Source organism: Lepisma saccharinum, chromosome 29 (assembly GCF_977018435.1).
Source record: "Lepisma saccharinum chromosome 29, izLepSacc3.1, whole genome shotgun sequence".
NCBI lineage: Eukaryota > Metazoa > Arthropoda > Insecta > Zygentoma > Lepismatidae > Lepisma > Lepisma saccharinum.
Genome location: NC_139257.1, coordinates 47,328,027 through 47,344,363, shown reverse-complemented (window position 1 = coordinate 47,344,363; position 16,337 = coordinate 47,328,027). Strand labels below are relative to the sequence as shown.

Sequence of the window (16,337 nt, the reverse complement as noted above, 5' to 3'; positions counted from 1 at the left end):
ATCGATGTCTACGAGCGTGTGGGCAGTGTGTTTGACTTGAACCTTTTGAATTTTATGGCTATTGTATTGCGAAAAAAGCCCAACCCACCACTGGTCTTGCTAAGCATATCAAATACAATAGCCATAAAATTCAGAAGATTCAAGTCAAACACACTGCCTATGACATTTTTAAACGACACTCTTTCCTCGGCTTACTGAATGACACTGTCGTGGTCATATATTTTTTAAAAAGAAACTAAAGAAAATTGTTTTATATTTCACATCATAAGCTACCTAAAAATTCAACTCAAAATTTATGCATCAACTTACTGTACAAATAACTGTATTAATTTTCGAAGTAAGAAAGAAAATTACCACATGTCAAGAATTAAAGATCAGTGTATTTTTTGAAATAACAAGTACGAAATATACGTTCATACACTTCTTTCAGCATACATTCATATTATGAAGCAAGATTATACATATCGTCATCATTTTTACATATTTTAGGTTTAATCACATCAAGTCAATTTATTACCACGTAGAATTACTTCCAATCCTGCGTAATTTTTTACGAGAAAATCGGAACGAAACGCTCGATTGTCACCAATAGAAACCAAGACAAATTATGTATATTTATATGTTCAATAGGCTTTCCACATTCAGAGTAGACACTTTATTCAGATTATCAAACTAGGCCTTTCATTTATGTAGCTACATGCATGTCGACAATACTTATCTGAAATTCAGTTTCAAGAGAAGATGGCTGCCATTATTACGTGATTCCATCGGGTCACTATTTTAATGTCCTTTGGACCTTCTATGCACTTTACGACATTTTTTCAAGTTCGGATTACAAATAATATACTTATCTGCATTGCAATATCACGTTTCACGGACAAATCTTCATGTTATATTCAAATAGTTCCAATTTAAGTTTCCGAAAATTTTAGCGACTCCATAGTCCACGTCGGTGATCTTTTTTAGATGAAGCAGTGTATCAAAACTCACACTGCTACAACTTTACGCACAGAATACAAACTTGCTAATACTTTTCAAATGACAATTATTGAATTGTACAGATATAATACATGAAAATGCTTGTAAAATAAATTAGATACAATAAAACAGATATTACAATACTCAATTACTTGTTTACGCATTTTCTTTTTACCTTTTTCAGTTATTTTAAGTTTTACAATTTTGGTGGGAAAAAGGTTATTTATGTACAACTTAGATTTTTCCCTTTATGTGAGTTGGCTATGTTTCAGAACTTTACAAATTTAGGATTACTCTTCAAGGCGCTCCTTGCAACAAATCGTAATTTTATCGTCGAAATTCAACCAAAACTTATTTCAAATGGATTGTTCGTGATAGTAATACATATTAAATACATGTTCGTACCCGTATACTTATGAATGAGCAAGTAAAACCGGTTGAAACCAAACATATGTGCGATTTTGCATAAATTGGCAATCTACGGTAAGGACATTTTTGATACATCACAAACCAAATTACATCGCTGAGATATACAAATATTTTAAATGTTTGAAGTTTACATATGTACTTCGATTAGAACAAAGCCAAAGTGATGTAAATTAATTTTATACAAATATAAACCACCAAATACGAACTTGATTCGTAGATTTTAACTGATAAAATTATTTTATTTTTTGCATTATGATGGTACTCATTATGATACCGTCATATGCCCACATGCTCGTAGACACCAAAATCAAGGAAACGCATGCCATAATGCACTTCCTGCATGAGCTAAACATCGATAGCGAGCAAGCACACCACACTTGTATTCCCCCACTACAACAGTTATCGCCCTGAAATAGCAGACGACACAAACCCAGTCGCAGAGTTAACAACAGCGCACCTAGCGGCAGCCAGAGAACTACAAACAAAAGACGCACGTCAAACAACAGTACAGCAAGTTCTAATGAGGATGGTGGCAGTGGCCACTGAAATTAATCAAAAAAGAAGAAACAGCTTTGTGCATAACGTGAGTACTAGTTTCTCCGTATTTATATACTACCGCGTCTCTATTTTTCGAATTATGAATAGTGGCTTATATTGAGAGATTTTGTCCCAGAAGTTTAAAGTAGTAAGGGATTGGGTGGTAGAACAGAATTTGCTGAACCTCGCGCATTAATAAAGCACACCGAGACAAAAGTTCTTGAAGTACTCAATTTCACTTGGTATATCATTATACATCACAACCAAACATTAGAACCATGGGACAAAATGCCACAACATAATAGTTGGTCAAACACATTGTATGGTTGACCCATAGTCTTGCTACCATGGATGTGTTTCATCATCAAATCAATCTGCTCAGCATCCATCTCTGCGATGCAAAATGAAAAGAAAGAAAAACATATACGAAGTAACTGCAAAATTCATTCCAATTTGTATGTACTGCCCAACAAAGAATGTAAACAGGTTGCGAAATCATTCACAAATAAAAACTGCATAGAAAAATGAAATGTTAACTCATTAGAATGAATTACCTATCTCTGTACAGTAACTGCAATCTACCAGTTACAGTATCGGATTGTACTTTTTAATTACACGTGAATGAAGCATATAATAGTAATAATACTAATTGAAGATCAAAGAAATATATTAATGGCTTGCGATATTTCAATGAACTATATATCACACCTCATAGTAGTGGTAATTTGAATCACAATTGTTCTGTGAGCCTCACCCATAGTGTAGTGGCTAACAATTTCATCTTGGAATCAACTGGTGAAGGTTTTCATATCCAGTGGAAGCATAGTGTACGGTAGTTCGCATCTCACTTTAACCTTTTGAGTCCCAAGGCCATTTTCACAAGTAAGCCTCTCTGTCCCGAGCCGATTTTGAGCAAAATGCAGAGTTTCAATTAAATGAGTGTAGATCGGAGGCTAATTGCCCTAGAGAGAAGAGTGATATACCGTTGTACGCGGAATGAAACAGATTTTCAGACTATATTAAATTTATGCAAATTTGGCGTATATGTGGCGGGGGGAGTGGGCTCTCTCAAAATTTCAAAATTTCAGAAAAAAAAATTGGTCCCCCCCCAAGAAAAAAGTACATGACAGTGTCGACATGCACATGCAAATGATCGCTGACATGTAAGGAACACAAAAATATTTGCATTATTACCATATGACCAATGTAACTTGAGTTGTACCCCCAAAAGGAATTGTCGCCACTCCACTGATTCAAGCTTCAAAATTCAGAGGTACCTTGAAATTACTTTAGCTCAGAGACTATTTGCCCTGGAGATAAGAACGATATACCGTTGTACGCAGAATGAATCACAGATTCATTTATGCACATTTGGCGTACGTATGGAGGGAAAAAGGGGGGAAATCCCCTGAAAATCCTCTTTTTTAAAAAAATGGGGTTTCTCCCCCCCCCCGAAAAAAAAGGATATGAAAAGTTCAAAATGCACATACAAATTATCGCTGGCATGTAAGAAACAGAAAAATATTTGCATCATTGTCATATGACCAATGTAACGCGAGTTGTACCCCTGAAACGAAAGGCTTGTACGCCACTGTCTGAAGCTTCGGAATTGAGCGAAATGCAGAGTTACATTGAATTGACTACAGCTCAGAAACTAAATGCCCTAGAGATATGACAGATATACCATTGTACGCAGAATGAATCACAGATTCAGACGATATATAATTTATGCACATTTGGCGTACATATGGAGGGGGAAAGGGGGGAAATCCCCTGAAAATCCTTTTTTTTAAAAAAAATTGGTTTCCCCCCCCCTGAAAAAAAGGATATGGTCAAATATAACCCTTTTGGGGACATAGCATGCACAAACAACACTAGCACACTTTTCACAAATACGTAGATGATTAAAGTACTTGGAAGTATGTCACTTCAGTCAAAAAATATCCTTGCACTTGGGCACAAAACGACCCACACCTATGCACAATTTTCACGGACGAAAAGCTAGAACGCACTGAAAAATGAACACTGATTCTTGCAGCTGCTTGACATTCTATTTTTAGACAATGCAGGGTGACCTCTGTTGCACATTGTGGAACACTTGTGCTCACAAACAAAGGTTTCCTTCAGCGTGCTTCGAATTCTCATTCTCACAATGCAGATTCAACAACCAGTCTTCCCCCTCCCCCCACCCCCTGCTTCCACCCTCACGGAAAACTTTCATTTTGACATCGGATACTTATAAACAAGCTTCCCTCGAACGCAGTTAACAGGAGGGAGTGAAAAGCATTGCTTTAGAACAACAAAGCCAGTCTTCCTTTGTCGGCAAAAATTTGACCTTGAAAAGAGCCGCAAAAGAGAAGTCCCTTTTCCCGCCTTTTCCCCTTCATTTTCATGAAGACAAAAAAAAAATGCAAAAAAACATTTCTGTTAAATACATGTGTTAGGAACAATATATAAAAAAAATCGAAATTCTAGCCAAAAATAGAAAAGTTATAAAGTAAAAACTACGACCTTGACACAGCATCTCGATCGAGATACTTGGGACCATGAGGCTTACTTTTGGGTATCTCGATCGAGATACTTGGGACACAAAAGGTTAAACTGTGTGTCTTGTCCTGGTTAGCCTATGTGACCATAAAGTGCACTAAAACTACAATATTCTGCATATATGTAAAGATTACATCAATACGAAAACAGTGAAAGCATATTATACTTTTCTGGATTATTGGGGAGATGATTTCATCACTAACAATGCCTGTGGTAAAATGGAATCACATATCATATTCCTGCTGTTGCATGAAACGTAGGCACCACACCAAGATTTTTCATAGGACGAGGCATGCAAACCCAGTGTTTACGCTATTCTGAAAATAATTTGTTCAGCAATCAGGATGAAGGGGAAGGGTGAGAAAAAGCAATGTGAACGGGGGTTGAATCTAGGTATGTCCAAAAAATTACAGATCTCGGTTACCTGGTTCTGGTTTGTAGAACCAATACAAAGATTCAGTTCCCAGAATTGGGCACCAAGATGCATTATTGCCTGGGAGCTGTGTATTTCAGGATAAGGATCTGGCTATCCCTAGTTTGGATTTAACTTTAAAATGTTCTAGCACTACTGTGATATCCAACAAACTTTTCCAAACCACTTTGCAATGCACTAAAAAGTAATATGTACAAACACTAATGAAAAACAGTTTTGGAGATTTATCTATAAAACTAACCACGTTTATTCTTTCTTTATATATTTTATATTGCATATAGCTTCAATTGTTTATTTGTGTATATCAAATGCCTTAAGTAACCTGCACACCCATTGGCTAATTCATTCTGAGTGCGGTGTCTAGTTGCCGCCATCTTAGCGTGGTAGTTACTTTAAACAGGTGTGCCTAGAGAAGCCACTCGGGGGACAGCCAGAAACCGTCGCGGACAATTATGGATACGTAAACCTAACGTGGCTACGTTTCATTAGTGGCGCGTTGTTGTAACACCAGCTGCAACTTCGAGTAAACAGTCTTCCCTAGACAGGAGTGTGTAATCAAGTGTTATGTGTATATACCTTATAATACATAAAGTTCAAATCACAAACCCTGAGACCTTCCGTAAACAAAACCACCTGCATGCAGAAAGCATTGCAAACTCACAGAAGTAAAATAATCCACACGAAAATCCAGCGTTGTTACAGGATTCATTACGTAAGGTAAAACAATGGCCAATTTGTAGTATGGGATACGCTGCCGCAAATAACGTCTCACTTTAAACCCAATGCTCTTTCTTTTTTTACTTATTGCTTCACCTTTATAGTTAACTCTTTGCACCAGTAATCATTTCCCATAAATTTGGCTTCTTTCTTGCATTTTTTAGACAAAATGATATAACATGGTAATGTATATTTCTAAGGATGATATAGATAGGAGTGTATTTGAAATTTGTTTGTAGATTTTATGTAAATTGTATCTTATGTAAATAAAATATATAATGGACATAAACAGCCATATGCATTGCTGTAAGTCCAATAAATATATTGATGATGATCAAAACAAGACAAAAAGTTCATAAATTTATTGCGGTTGGAAACTTTGACAAGCATCCTAATAACAATTTTTGTTCTGCCAAATATAGTAGTGCACTTCGTAAAATAACTTGGTGACATGGCAAGGCAAGATAAGTGTGAACATTTTGTAGTAATATGCATTGTAACTTTCAATGAGCTTAGAGATTTGTGTACATAATGATATTTTATAACATTGGTTATTTTCTAAAAATAATCATGTGAACAGCAAGGAAGTAGTGCGACTTAGTAATATTGCCTGACTTATCCTTAGAAAAATAACATGCCGAGTTCTATGCGTGCGGGAAAGTCTCCGTGTTCTCCGAGCTTGTTTTCAAAGCACCAGCAAGGACAGCCTTTGAAAAGGGGTGAGAAATAGATTCTACTCAATATTTACGTAACGTTCTGTCAGTGGTATCCTGAGAAACCAGTAAATGAAGTGGTTAAGTTGGTATCCCAGTGCAGTGGTGTGTCAGTGTCTGCAGTTTTAAGGTTTATGAAAGAGAGAATGACCGGGAAAGTAACAATGTATGCGGCTGCATATTCGTCTGATGTTTTGAGAGCGGGTTCTCACATTCAGAGGCTCTTATATAAAATGAATAGGTGCGGCGAACTATGAGTGTAACAGCAGATGATTGCGGTCATGAATCATCGTATACATCGAATCGGTGAGACCGTTTGTTTACAGAAGGTCTCAGGGTTTGTGATTTACACTTTAGTTATAGTTATCAGTGTGTGTGCCTGTGTTTTCTTTACAACTCCCAAGATTATCGCGGTGAACTTGGCCCTGTAGCGAGCGACACAATCCATACCAGAGAGATGTAAGTGGTAACCTACAATTTCACTTACATTTAGATCCTACCGGTTCGGATCATCATTCATTTCTGGTCCTTCACAGCCAGACAGGTTCTACACTCGGTTTTGGTCCTTTACGGTCCAGAAGGAAATCAAACAGAATGCCAAATGTTACACTCATGTACGCTCTACATGAAAACACAAGAAGTACAATCTTTATATAGTAGAATTACCATCGTACACCTCCTGCATAATCGGAATGAGGCTGTGATATCGGCCACCAATGAACACTTCTCCTGGATCCAGACTTGTTAAATGGACTTTCCCATCATCCAACAGACTCATGCATTCATCTTTATTGAAAGCCTAGAAGAGGGACAAGATATAAATGGTTATTTCAGCTATAATGTCAAAATAATTACAGAAACACTCTCATAAATACTAAACTACAGCAGCAATAATGATAATTGGGCTTCCTAAAGTTATTATCAATTCATAATGTAATCAAGAGTATTTATTCTTCTGCAATGTAATTTATGCTCTCCCTAGTGTGTGTCAACACTGATAATATAATTACTTCAAACAAAGTGAAAACAAGGATTTCTCTAAAGATTTAATTTTGGAAATATCTTTTTACATTTATATGAATGACAACTTGACATTATGACAGAAACTTGTATCCATTCTGTACAAGCTCCTTAAATTAAGACAAGAAATACAAAAAAAATGTAATTTCATGATTTTACTACAATGACAAATTTGGATCAATTTTCATATACATAGTGAGAGCACCAAAAAAAATGAGCAGGGTGGCAGAAGGGAGAGCATCATATTTAATACATTAAATAACATACAAAAATGCATATTTGGAGTAAAAGAACACATAATTGCTTGCTGGTGGTGTGGGGGGGAGACAGGTTGATGGGTCAATCTGTCACCCCACCCACCTGTCCCCCCCCTTTCACTCTGGCACCATCCCTGGTTATAGGCCCAAAGTTATAATTGTTCTTGTAATTACACAAAATTTCCGAACTCTGTATTTTCAGGTTTGCAGCACGTGCATTACATATCCTCATAGAGTAGTCTGTTGTCAATTTTCCTGCAAATTTGGTCCAACCCGTGTCCATAGATCCGTCACTAGAAGCGAAATTTCGGACATTGTCCCGAAGCTGGCAACACTGCCACTTTATATAATGTTATTATTTTTACTAAAGAAGTATCAGCCTGATTTCAACAAAACTTTGCACGGTTGTAGGAATGTACCACCGCTACATACTACATTTTTTCATTCACTTTATCTATTGAGGGGGGGGGGGGCAAAGCCATTTTCGTGGCAAGTTTGAAAAGCACACGCTCAAAATGGTGCTGCTTCGTTCAAAAATCAGGCATGCAAGAGATCCGGCCGTTAAAGGTTTAACAAACAAATAATACTATGATAACAGTTGTCATAACTAACAATTCCATCCAACTAGGAAATATCTTATGCTTTTATCAAGGGGGGTGGGGATGGTACCACATACCTCGTGACACTGTAGCCTCATTGCGGCATCTCTGAAGAAAACCATATCCCTCTCCACTGCCTCTGACAACTTCTCACATTTCAGCTGTTCTTCCTTGTTAACTGAACACCACACAACCACATTTTCATCCGGAATTTCAACTTGTCCTGCATTATGAAAATGAAAAGAACACCTTCAATACACAATTAAAAAAAGAAATAGTTGCAGGTTGAATAAAACAATCAACTTTGCCTGCAACTACTATATGTGAAAAGAACCTGAGCCTTGAAAACATTATGCCCCACAGTGAAAATGGTTAACATTGCATTCACCAAATTCAAGAAAAAAATCATGTGGTTGTATCCTAATCTCAAATAAAATAATTTTTTGTATTGCATAAACACTGTACATGCTCAAATGTCATTTCCGAAACACAAATTTGTGTTCAGTGAAATGTATATGACGAATACACAACGTTAATGCCTACCCTAATGTGGAAGAAAAGTTGGCCCAAGTTCCTTTTGTTTCATTGCGATTTCATCATGCTATGAATGCAATTTTTACATGGTTCGATTTCGATATATGTCTGTTAACACATACTGTGGAGTTTTAGCGATTACTTAAGGTTTTGTTCAATATATGCTTTCGTGGTTACGTTAGGCAGGTTAGGTTCGGTTCCCATAGCATTAACATAAGGTCCCTAAATGCATTCTACTAAGGTTCCGATTTACTTCTACATTCATTCCCATGCTTCTACGATATTTACTGTCGCATGTCGACGGAGAATATCTTGTCCATGAGAAGTGCGTAAGGTAATTTTCAAGTTGCTTTTTTCAACATAAATAACTTTTTTTTAGAGTCCAAACAGTGCTCATTACTTTAAGGAAGGTTCAAATTTCGTGTGACAATGATTTCCAAAATTCTACGATAATTAGTCTTTGTGCTAGGAGAAATCATAAAACAATCGGAACCGTTACTGAAAAGTTGGTACCCTTAACCCTCGGTGCCTCTCCCCTCAAGAAAGTGAAATATGTTGCATTGTTAATGATAATGTTGTTGTTTATGAACGTTTTCCCTTGGTTTTAGCTCCCAGAGATGTGTTACTGAGAAGTAAAGTATGCATGTTACCCATTGTGAAGAAGCAGAACAGCCCAAAGATTTCATGCAAGTGAATATAGCAGCACCCAACATAACATTCTACAAGAGTAGGTAACTAAATAACAGTTGGGCTGAAAAGTTCGTAGGCTAACATAGTAAAAAATATTTTTTTGACAAAATTCGATTTTATTATTCAATATAGTTGCCTTCAAGGGCGATACAACGATTATAGCGGTCATGCAATTTTTCGAAGCCATTTTTATAGTACGATTTCTCTTTAGCCTCAAAATAGGCCTCAGTTTCGGCGATTACCTCTTCATCAGTGCTAAACTTCTTTCCAGCGAGCATTCTTTTAAGGTCTGCAAACAGGAAAAAGTCACTGGGGGCCAGATCTGGACAATATGGTGGATGGGGAAGCAATTTTATTACGGTTGAATATCGCTAAACATTGCTCCGAATCATCAAAACGTTGTTGCTTTTGATTGATTGTGAGCACGCGCGGCACCCATTTTGCACACAGCTTTCGCATGTTCAAATATTCATGCACAATATGTCCAACACGTTCCTTTGATATTTTTAAAGTCTCAGCTATCTCGATCAACTTCACTTTACGATCATTTAAAATTATTTTGTGGACTTTTTTGATGTTTTCGTCGGTAACAGCCTCTTTGGGGCGTCCACTGCATGAATCGTCTTCGATGCTCATTTCGCCTCGTTTAAATTTAGCAAACCACTTCTCAACGGTTGATTTTTCTGGTGCAGAGTACGAATAATGTTTATCAAGCCAAGCCTTGACAGCTTCAACAGTATTTTTTTTCTCCAAAAAGCAATGCTTTATTAACACACGAAATTCTTTTCTATCCATTTTTTCACAATAGCAAAAGCTGCTTCACTCACAATGCTATATCTCACGAACTAATTATCCGGCAGCTGTGAAATTTATACACGTATCTTTTGAAGGTTAGTACTAAGTAAAAATCACATGGATTTAATTCTAGTAACGCCATCTATGAGTCAGCCTACGAACTTTTCAGCCCAACTGTTAGTGTCGCCGCCTTGTAATCAAGGGATCCTGGGTTCGATACCGGGTGGAGGCACATAGTGGTTCGGATCCCTCTTTAAACTGTAGGTCCAGTCCTGATTAGCCTTTCTGCGCATAAAGTGGACTTAAAACTCAAACTCAAATGAGCGACTATAACTTTAGGTTGTTAGGTTTGGGGCTGATAGCCATTTTTAATGTATTCTTTTGATATTTCATTGTACATGTTTTTACTAATAAAAAGCAGTGAAAGTACTTAAAAATGGCAGGTCTTTACTTATGTGGGCCATACTTTGGGATCAAATATCTGTTATTCGTGTTTTCCACACACTGAAACCAATTTTATATTATCCAAAACATCAAAATCTGTGGATTAAAACAAAATTCAACTTAATTCTCGACGGGGGCAAAGTGGGTTAACAGCCCTAAACCGTTATTTTATCTTGTAAATTTCAGTCTGTATAGTAAGCAGTTATTACATAATGTATAGAAGGAACAGGAAAGTTCATAAAATTGAAGTCCGAAATCATTGGAGAACGAACACAATCTTAATAAAATCAAAGAGTACGTTATCAAGAATGCAGACACTTTTTACAAAGCCCAGTTAGAAACAACAATGCTATTGTTGGATAACATTATGGTATCTACAATGCAGCCAGTTTCTACAATGCTATTGTTACATTATCCTTATTTCAATTGAGAAATCAGCACATTTTTAACAGCGGTTTATATTCGGACCAATACTGTATGTGGTCCTGAAGTGTAAATTGTGAAGCTACAAATACTGGATGATGGTATTTTCAATAAACACATGCCTTCATACCAACCCTAATTCATGAAAGACTACATTTCATTATTTTGACTTATGATTTCCCCTCTCTTATTTGCTTCAATCCATCAGACTGCGACGGAGGTTAATTTTGCTTCCCACTTCTGTTGTTCTAGTAGTGAAATTGATGAAGTGTTCCTTCAAATCTAAAGTGCAGCATTTTTTTGGGGGGGAGGGGGGAGTTGAAAATTTCTCTGCACCTTGGATTCGATGGGAGTCTTGAATCCAAGTACATACAGAGTGTCCCAAAATAGTGTTTACACTCTTTGAATATTAATAACAAAAAAAAAAAACTATTAAATATAACTTGACTGCAATATCCACATTGAGTGTGTGTAGGCATTCTGTTGTTTTTAGTTCCATCACAGCCCACCAGGTAGTGGTAGGCATTTGTGTGCCCAAAGTGGCACAGGTGAGCACTTTTTCTTTTGAGCAATGTAAGAAGTGTCCAATAACCACACAGATCTCCCATTTAACACCGTTAGATTTCTACCTATGGGAAACTGAAGAACGATATGTACCCCACAAAGCCATGGTCACTGGATGACATGAATCATGCAATTGACAATACCTGTGGGAACCACACCCGCTGTTTGTTGATTAGTCGATCTGTTCTACAACATTGCAGAAAAAGTATTGCTGCCAATGAACATATGACATGCATATTTTACTGAAATACAAATACTGATAACGGAATTTTCTCATGGCAGTATTGTTAGTGGTAAATGTAACAATAATGTAATATCAATGTAAATATAATACAATTTGGAATTGTTCTAATAAATTACTGGTATGTACATCTGTGCACCTTAAATTGAAAGCAAACTTTATCTCAAAAGCTGAAGAAATAAATAAGGTGTGCCTAACATTCGATGCCATCTTGAATTTGAAGCAATATAATATTTTACTTTTCTATTGTTTAAGTGCACCTAATGTAATGATTCTTAGTTCATTCAATGTTTTAAAGATGGTCAGTAAGGACAGTTTTGATGGAATAATCTTGCTGAACTTGACAGAGAACTGAACAAATGTGGAAATAAATGAGTGATATTGGCAATGTTGAAGAATGTGCCTTACTGATGCTGATGACATGGACACAATTTCAAAAGTGTATTTCAAAGATTCTGTGAGTCAGGACCAACCCCCCAATACTTGTATGGGGGAAAGATCCTTTTGTTTTATTGCGATTTCATCATGCTACGAATGCAATTTTAACAAGGTTCGATTTACTTCTGCGGAGTTTTAGTGATTACTTAAGATTTTGTTCAATATATGCTTTCGTAGTTAGGTTAGGCAGGCCATGTTTGGTTCTCTTAGCATTACAATAAAGTCCCTAAATGCATTCTACTAAGGTTCCGGTTTACTTGTACGTTAATTCCCACTAGTCTACCATAAGATACTTAGTCGCTTGTCCATGGGAAGCGTGCATGCTTGCGTAAGGTAATTTTGAATTTATTTATTTTCAACATAAACAGCTTTTTTCGAAATCCAAACAATGCTCATTACTTTAAGGAAGGTTCAAATTTCGTGTGACAATGATTGCCAAAATTTTACGATAATTAGTCTTCCTGCTAGGAGAATTTGAAAAAAATCATAAAACATTTTAAAAAATAACTGTTACCTTTGTATGATTATTTGATACATCCTCAAGAATTATGTTGAATTTCTCTTTTTTAATCTACAGAATTCAATGGTATATGTAATATGAAATTGGTTCCAGCCTGCAGAAGAACATCAGTACCAGAGATATTTGACCCCAAAATTATGACCCACATCATAAAAACCTGTCATCTCGGAGTACTTTTGTCACTTTTTATTAGTGAAAACTGCTTGTATGCACATTCAAATAGCTAAAGAACACATGCAAAAGATCACACATAAAACTTAGCACTCTTAACATAACAAAATGTAGGAAATTGCTATCAGCACAAAACCTAACGCTCCTAACATAACGACGTACAATATAAACACTAATAAATCTAACACTCCTAAGAATAATTTCACTTCTATTTTGTTTTCATAAGTTTTCAGTCCTTCGTGTTTGATTTACTTTATTTCATAATACATTTATGAAACTGTGGGCAACATCCTGTCTGCTGCCGTTGTGATTGATTGATTGATTTGGTGATTTAAGTCGACTTTATGAACAGTAAATCTAATCGGGACTGGGCTACAGTTTAAAGTGGAATCCGAACCACTATGTGCCCCAATGGGTATCGAACCCAGGACTCCTTGATTACAAGGTAACGATGCTACCACTGCATCACAGGCCCTGCTGTGGGTGTTGGGTGCTATATTCACTTGCATGAAGCAAAGGTAACGGAACGAGTTTACAATACCGGACCACTCTCCAATTTCTATGAAATGTCGCCTACTCACTAATTCTGAACTCCTAATCACGAATCTGCATGTAATAATTGGCGGTCAAGAATGGAAATCGAGATAAAAACGAAATAAACTATGTTTTCTTAACGTAACGTAACCCTACCATAAGAGCAGTAGCTCCACGGAAGATGCCATTTTCCCAACATGAAGAAATCAACGCAAGACAGGGTATAGTTCTCTCAGCCAAAATATTAATGTTTCTTTGTATTTATGCTAATGTAACCTAACCTAACAGGTCTAACCTTACCTCATAGAAAAAATTAAATCAACTGTTTTCTTAACGTAACGTAACCCTACCATAATAACAGTAGTGGTAACGGTTCCGATTGTTTTATGATTTCTCCTAGCACAAAGATTAATTATTGTAGAATTTTGGAAATCATTATCACACGAAATTTGAACCTTCTTTGAAGTACCGTAATGAGCACTGTTTGGACTCGGAAAAAAGTTATTTATGTTGAAAAAAACAACTTGAAAATTACCTTATGCACTTCTTATGGACAAGATATTCTCCATCGACAAGCGACAGTAAATATCGTAGGGTAACAGTTTAGTAAATATCGTAGGGTAACAGTTTCATAGATCGGAGACACATTAAAATTCGTACTTACCAATTGTGTATTGCGGAACATAGTTCAAGGTGCCATTATGCTTTTTACACGAAAACAAACACTTTTTCTACTAAAATAACACATTTTTCTAAGTGCTACCGAACGCACGTAACGGTGCAATATCGCTTACTTTGCGAATGATGTCGCTTCTTTTGTTTTCGAATATTATTGTTGTTTCCAACCTTCTTCACAAAAAAAAACCTACTATCGTGTTCGTCATGTGTGCAAATTGTACATTATGCACAGGTAGCTGACAGATGGCCCAACAAACCATTTCCGGTAAATATGTGATAACGCCGGATACCTTTCACTCATTTATTTCCTTAATTTTACCACTGGTACTTACCTATTTTGCCTTGCGGAACATTCTTTAAGGTGAAGTTATGCCTTTTTCCATAAAATACTGTCAACTTTTCATATTACGGTTGATTATTTGTCTTACTTGTTCCGCTTTTGTAGTAGACAATATGGCGTGCACTCGTAATGGATCATCGCACGTCATGATGTGCCAGCTTGTGTTTTGTCGATTTTCAGTGCGCAAGCAGTGTTTCAAACCTTCATGACGGATTCGATTTTTTTTTCATGTTTACCTCCACAAACCATGCACGTTAGCCCCAAAAACCATGCACGTTAGCCCCAAAAACCATTGACGTTAGCCCCAAAATCCATCCATAGGTAGCCCCACAAACCATTGACGTTAGCCCCAAAAACCATTCACACAAGGTTAGGTTCCATTAGCACTCATTTCATCCCTAAATTCATCGAAAAAGAAACATAGTTCAAAATAGAAATTTTCGTAAAAAGAAGGCAGGTTTGGAAACGCTGCAGAGATCGCGTGACTTTCAATGCTCTCGCCATATGCACGCACACAATGGAACAACGGTATAATGTGGCAGGCAATGACAATTTCTTACATAAAAAGTGATTAATTGGGTAACACTTTACTATACCTGAGACAGATTTCTTCAAATTTACAGGAGAAAGTACTTACGCAAATCATTTTCTGCAGCGTTGTTGATGTTCGGGGGAACCAAACCTAACAGGCCTAACCTAACCTAGTAGGCATACCTCGTCCCTGTGATGGTTTGTGGGGCTATCGTGAATTTTTGGGCTAACGTCAATGGTTTTTCTGGCTCAAGGAACGATCAACGGTAAGCTATCGCCATGTTGTGTGTGGAAATAAACAAGAACAGTAAGTACTCGTAAATGTAAGAAATATACATTACTATCCTAACAAATTCAATTATTTCACCTCAATATGTGTTCCGGAATGCAGAATAGTACGTTAGCAATGTAAAAAAGTGCGAAAGAAATGATTCCCAGGTGTCTCAGGTATAGTAAAGTAGTACCGCTAAGGGAACCAAACCTAACCTGCCTAACCACGAAAGCATATATTGAACAAAATCTTAAGTAATCGCTAAAACTCCGCAGTATGAGTTAACAGACATTCATCGAAATCGAACCATTTAAAAATTGCATTCATAGCATGATGAATCGCAATAAAACAAAAGGAACTTGGGGCCCAAATTAATTCACTAAAAGCTCATACTATATTGAAAAAAGAGTAAACCACCTCATTTAGCTCAGAATCTGACAAGATTGAAACTACATGGAAATCATATGGTTTTCCTCCCAACAAAATATTAATTTCATCAACATAGAAATAACATAGAAAGTACGAAAAGTGCATTATATCCTTTGCCCCAGACTGAACTTCGCACTTGCGATTTACACATTAAAAATGCATCATACCTGCAGACAACAAAACAGTAGTCAGTGCAAATGATGTCAAAGCTAATATTGTAAGCGTTGATGCCATTTTAATACAATTCTGGTTTTCTTGTTCTCCAATCTAAACAAATCTCATTAGCAGCAAACAAACTCCGTTAGGATAGGACCGCCGCCCATTATTGCTTTTTCAAGCTCTGACTGAACTTTTCCTTTCACAGGATTGCCATAGCCAACCATGGCTTTCGAACTTGATCTGTTGGAAGAGTTCCGCCCAAACAAAGCTCCTTTTTCGTAAATGCAATGAGTATACATGTTTATTTTATATTAGAGGTATGTAAATTACATAAATTTCACTATT

General features: G+C 36.6%; 1 protein-coding gene across 1 annotated transcript in view; it reads right to left on the bottom strand.

Moving 5' to 3' along the window:
* The window catches only part of Tsf2 (transferrin 2), a 43,365-nt gene extending 27,188 nt beyond the window's left edge, over positions 1-16,177 (bottom strand). Inside the window, exons 1-3 of the mRNA XM_083114933.1 lie at positions 16,001-16,177; positions 8,308-8,453; positions 7,021-7,153 (exon numbers count right to left, since the gene is read on the bottom strand). Coding sequence (XP_082971059.1) covers positions 7,021-7,153; positions 8,308-8,453; positions 16,001-16,067 — 346 coding nt within the window. The 5' untranslated portion in view covers positions 16,068-16,177. The remainder of the gene's footprint in view (positions 1-7,020; positions 7,154-8,307; positions 8,454-16,000) is intronic.
* Between the last annotated feature and the right edge of the window lie 160 nt (positions 16,178-16,337).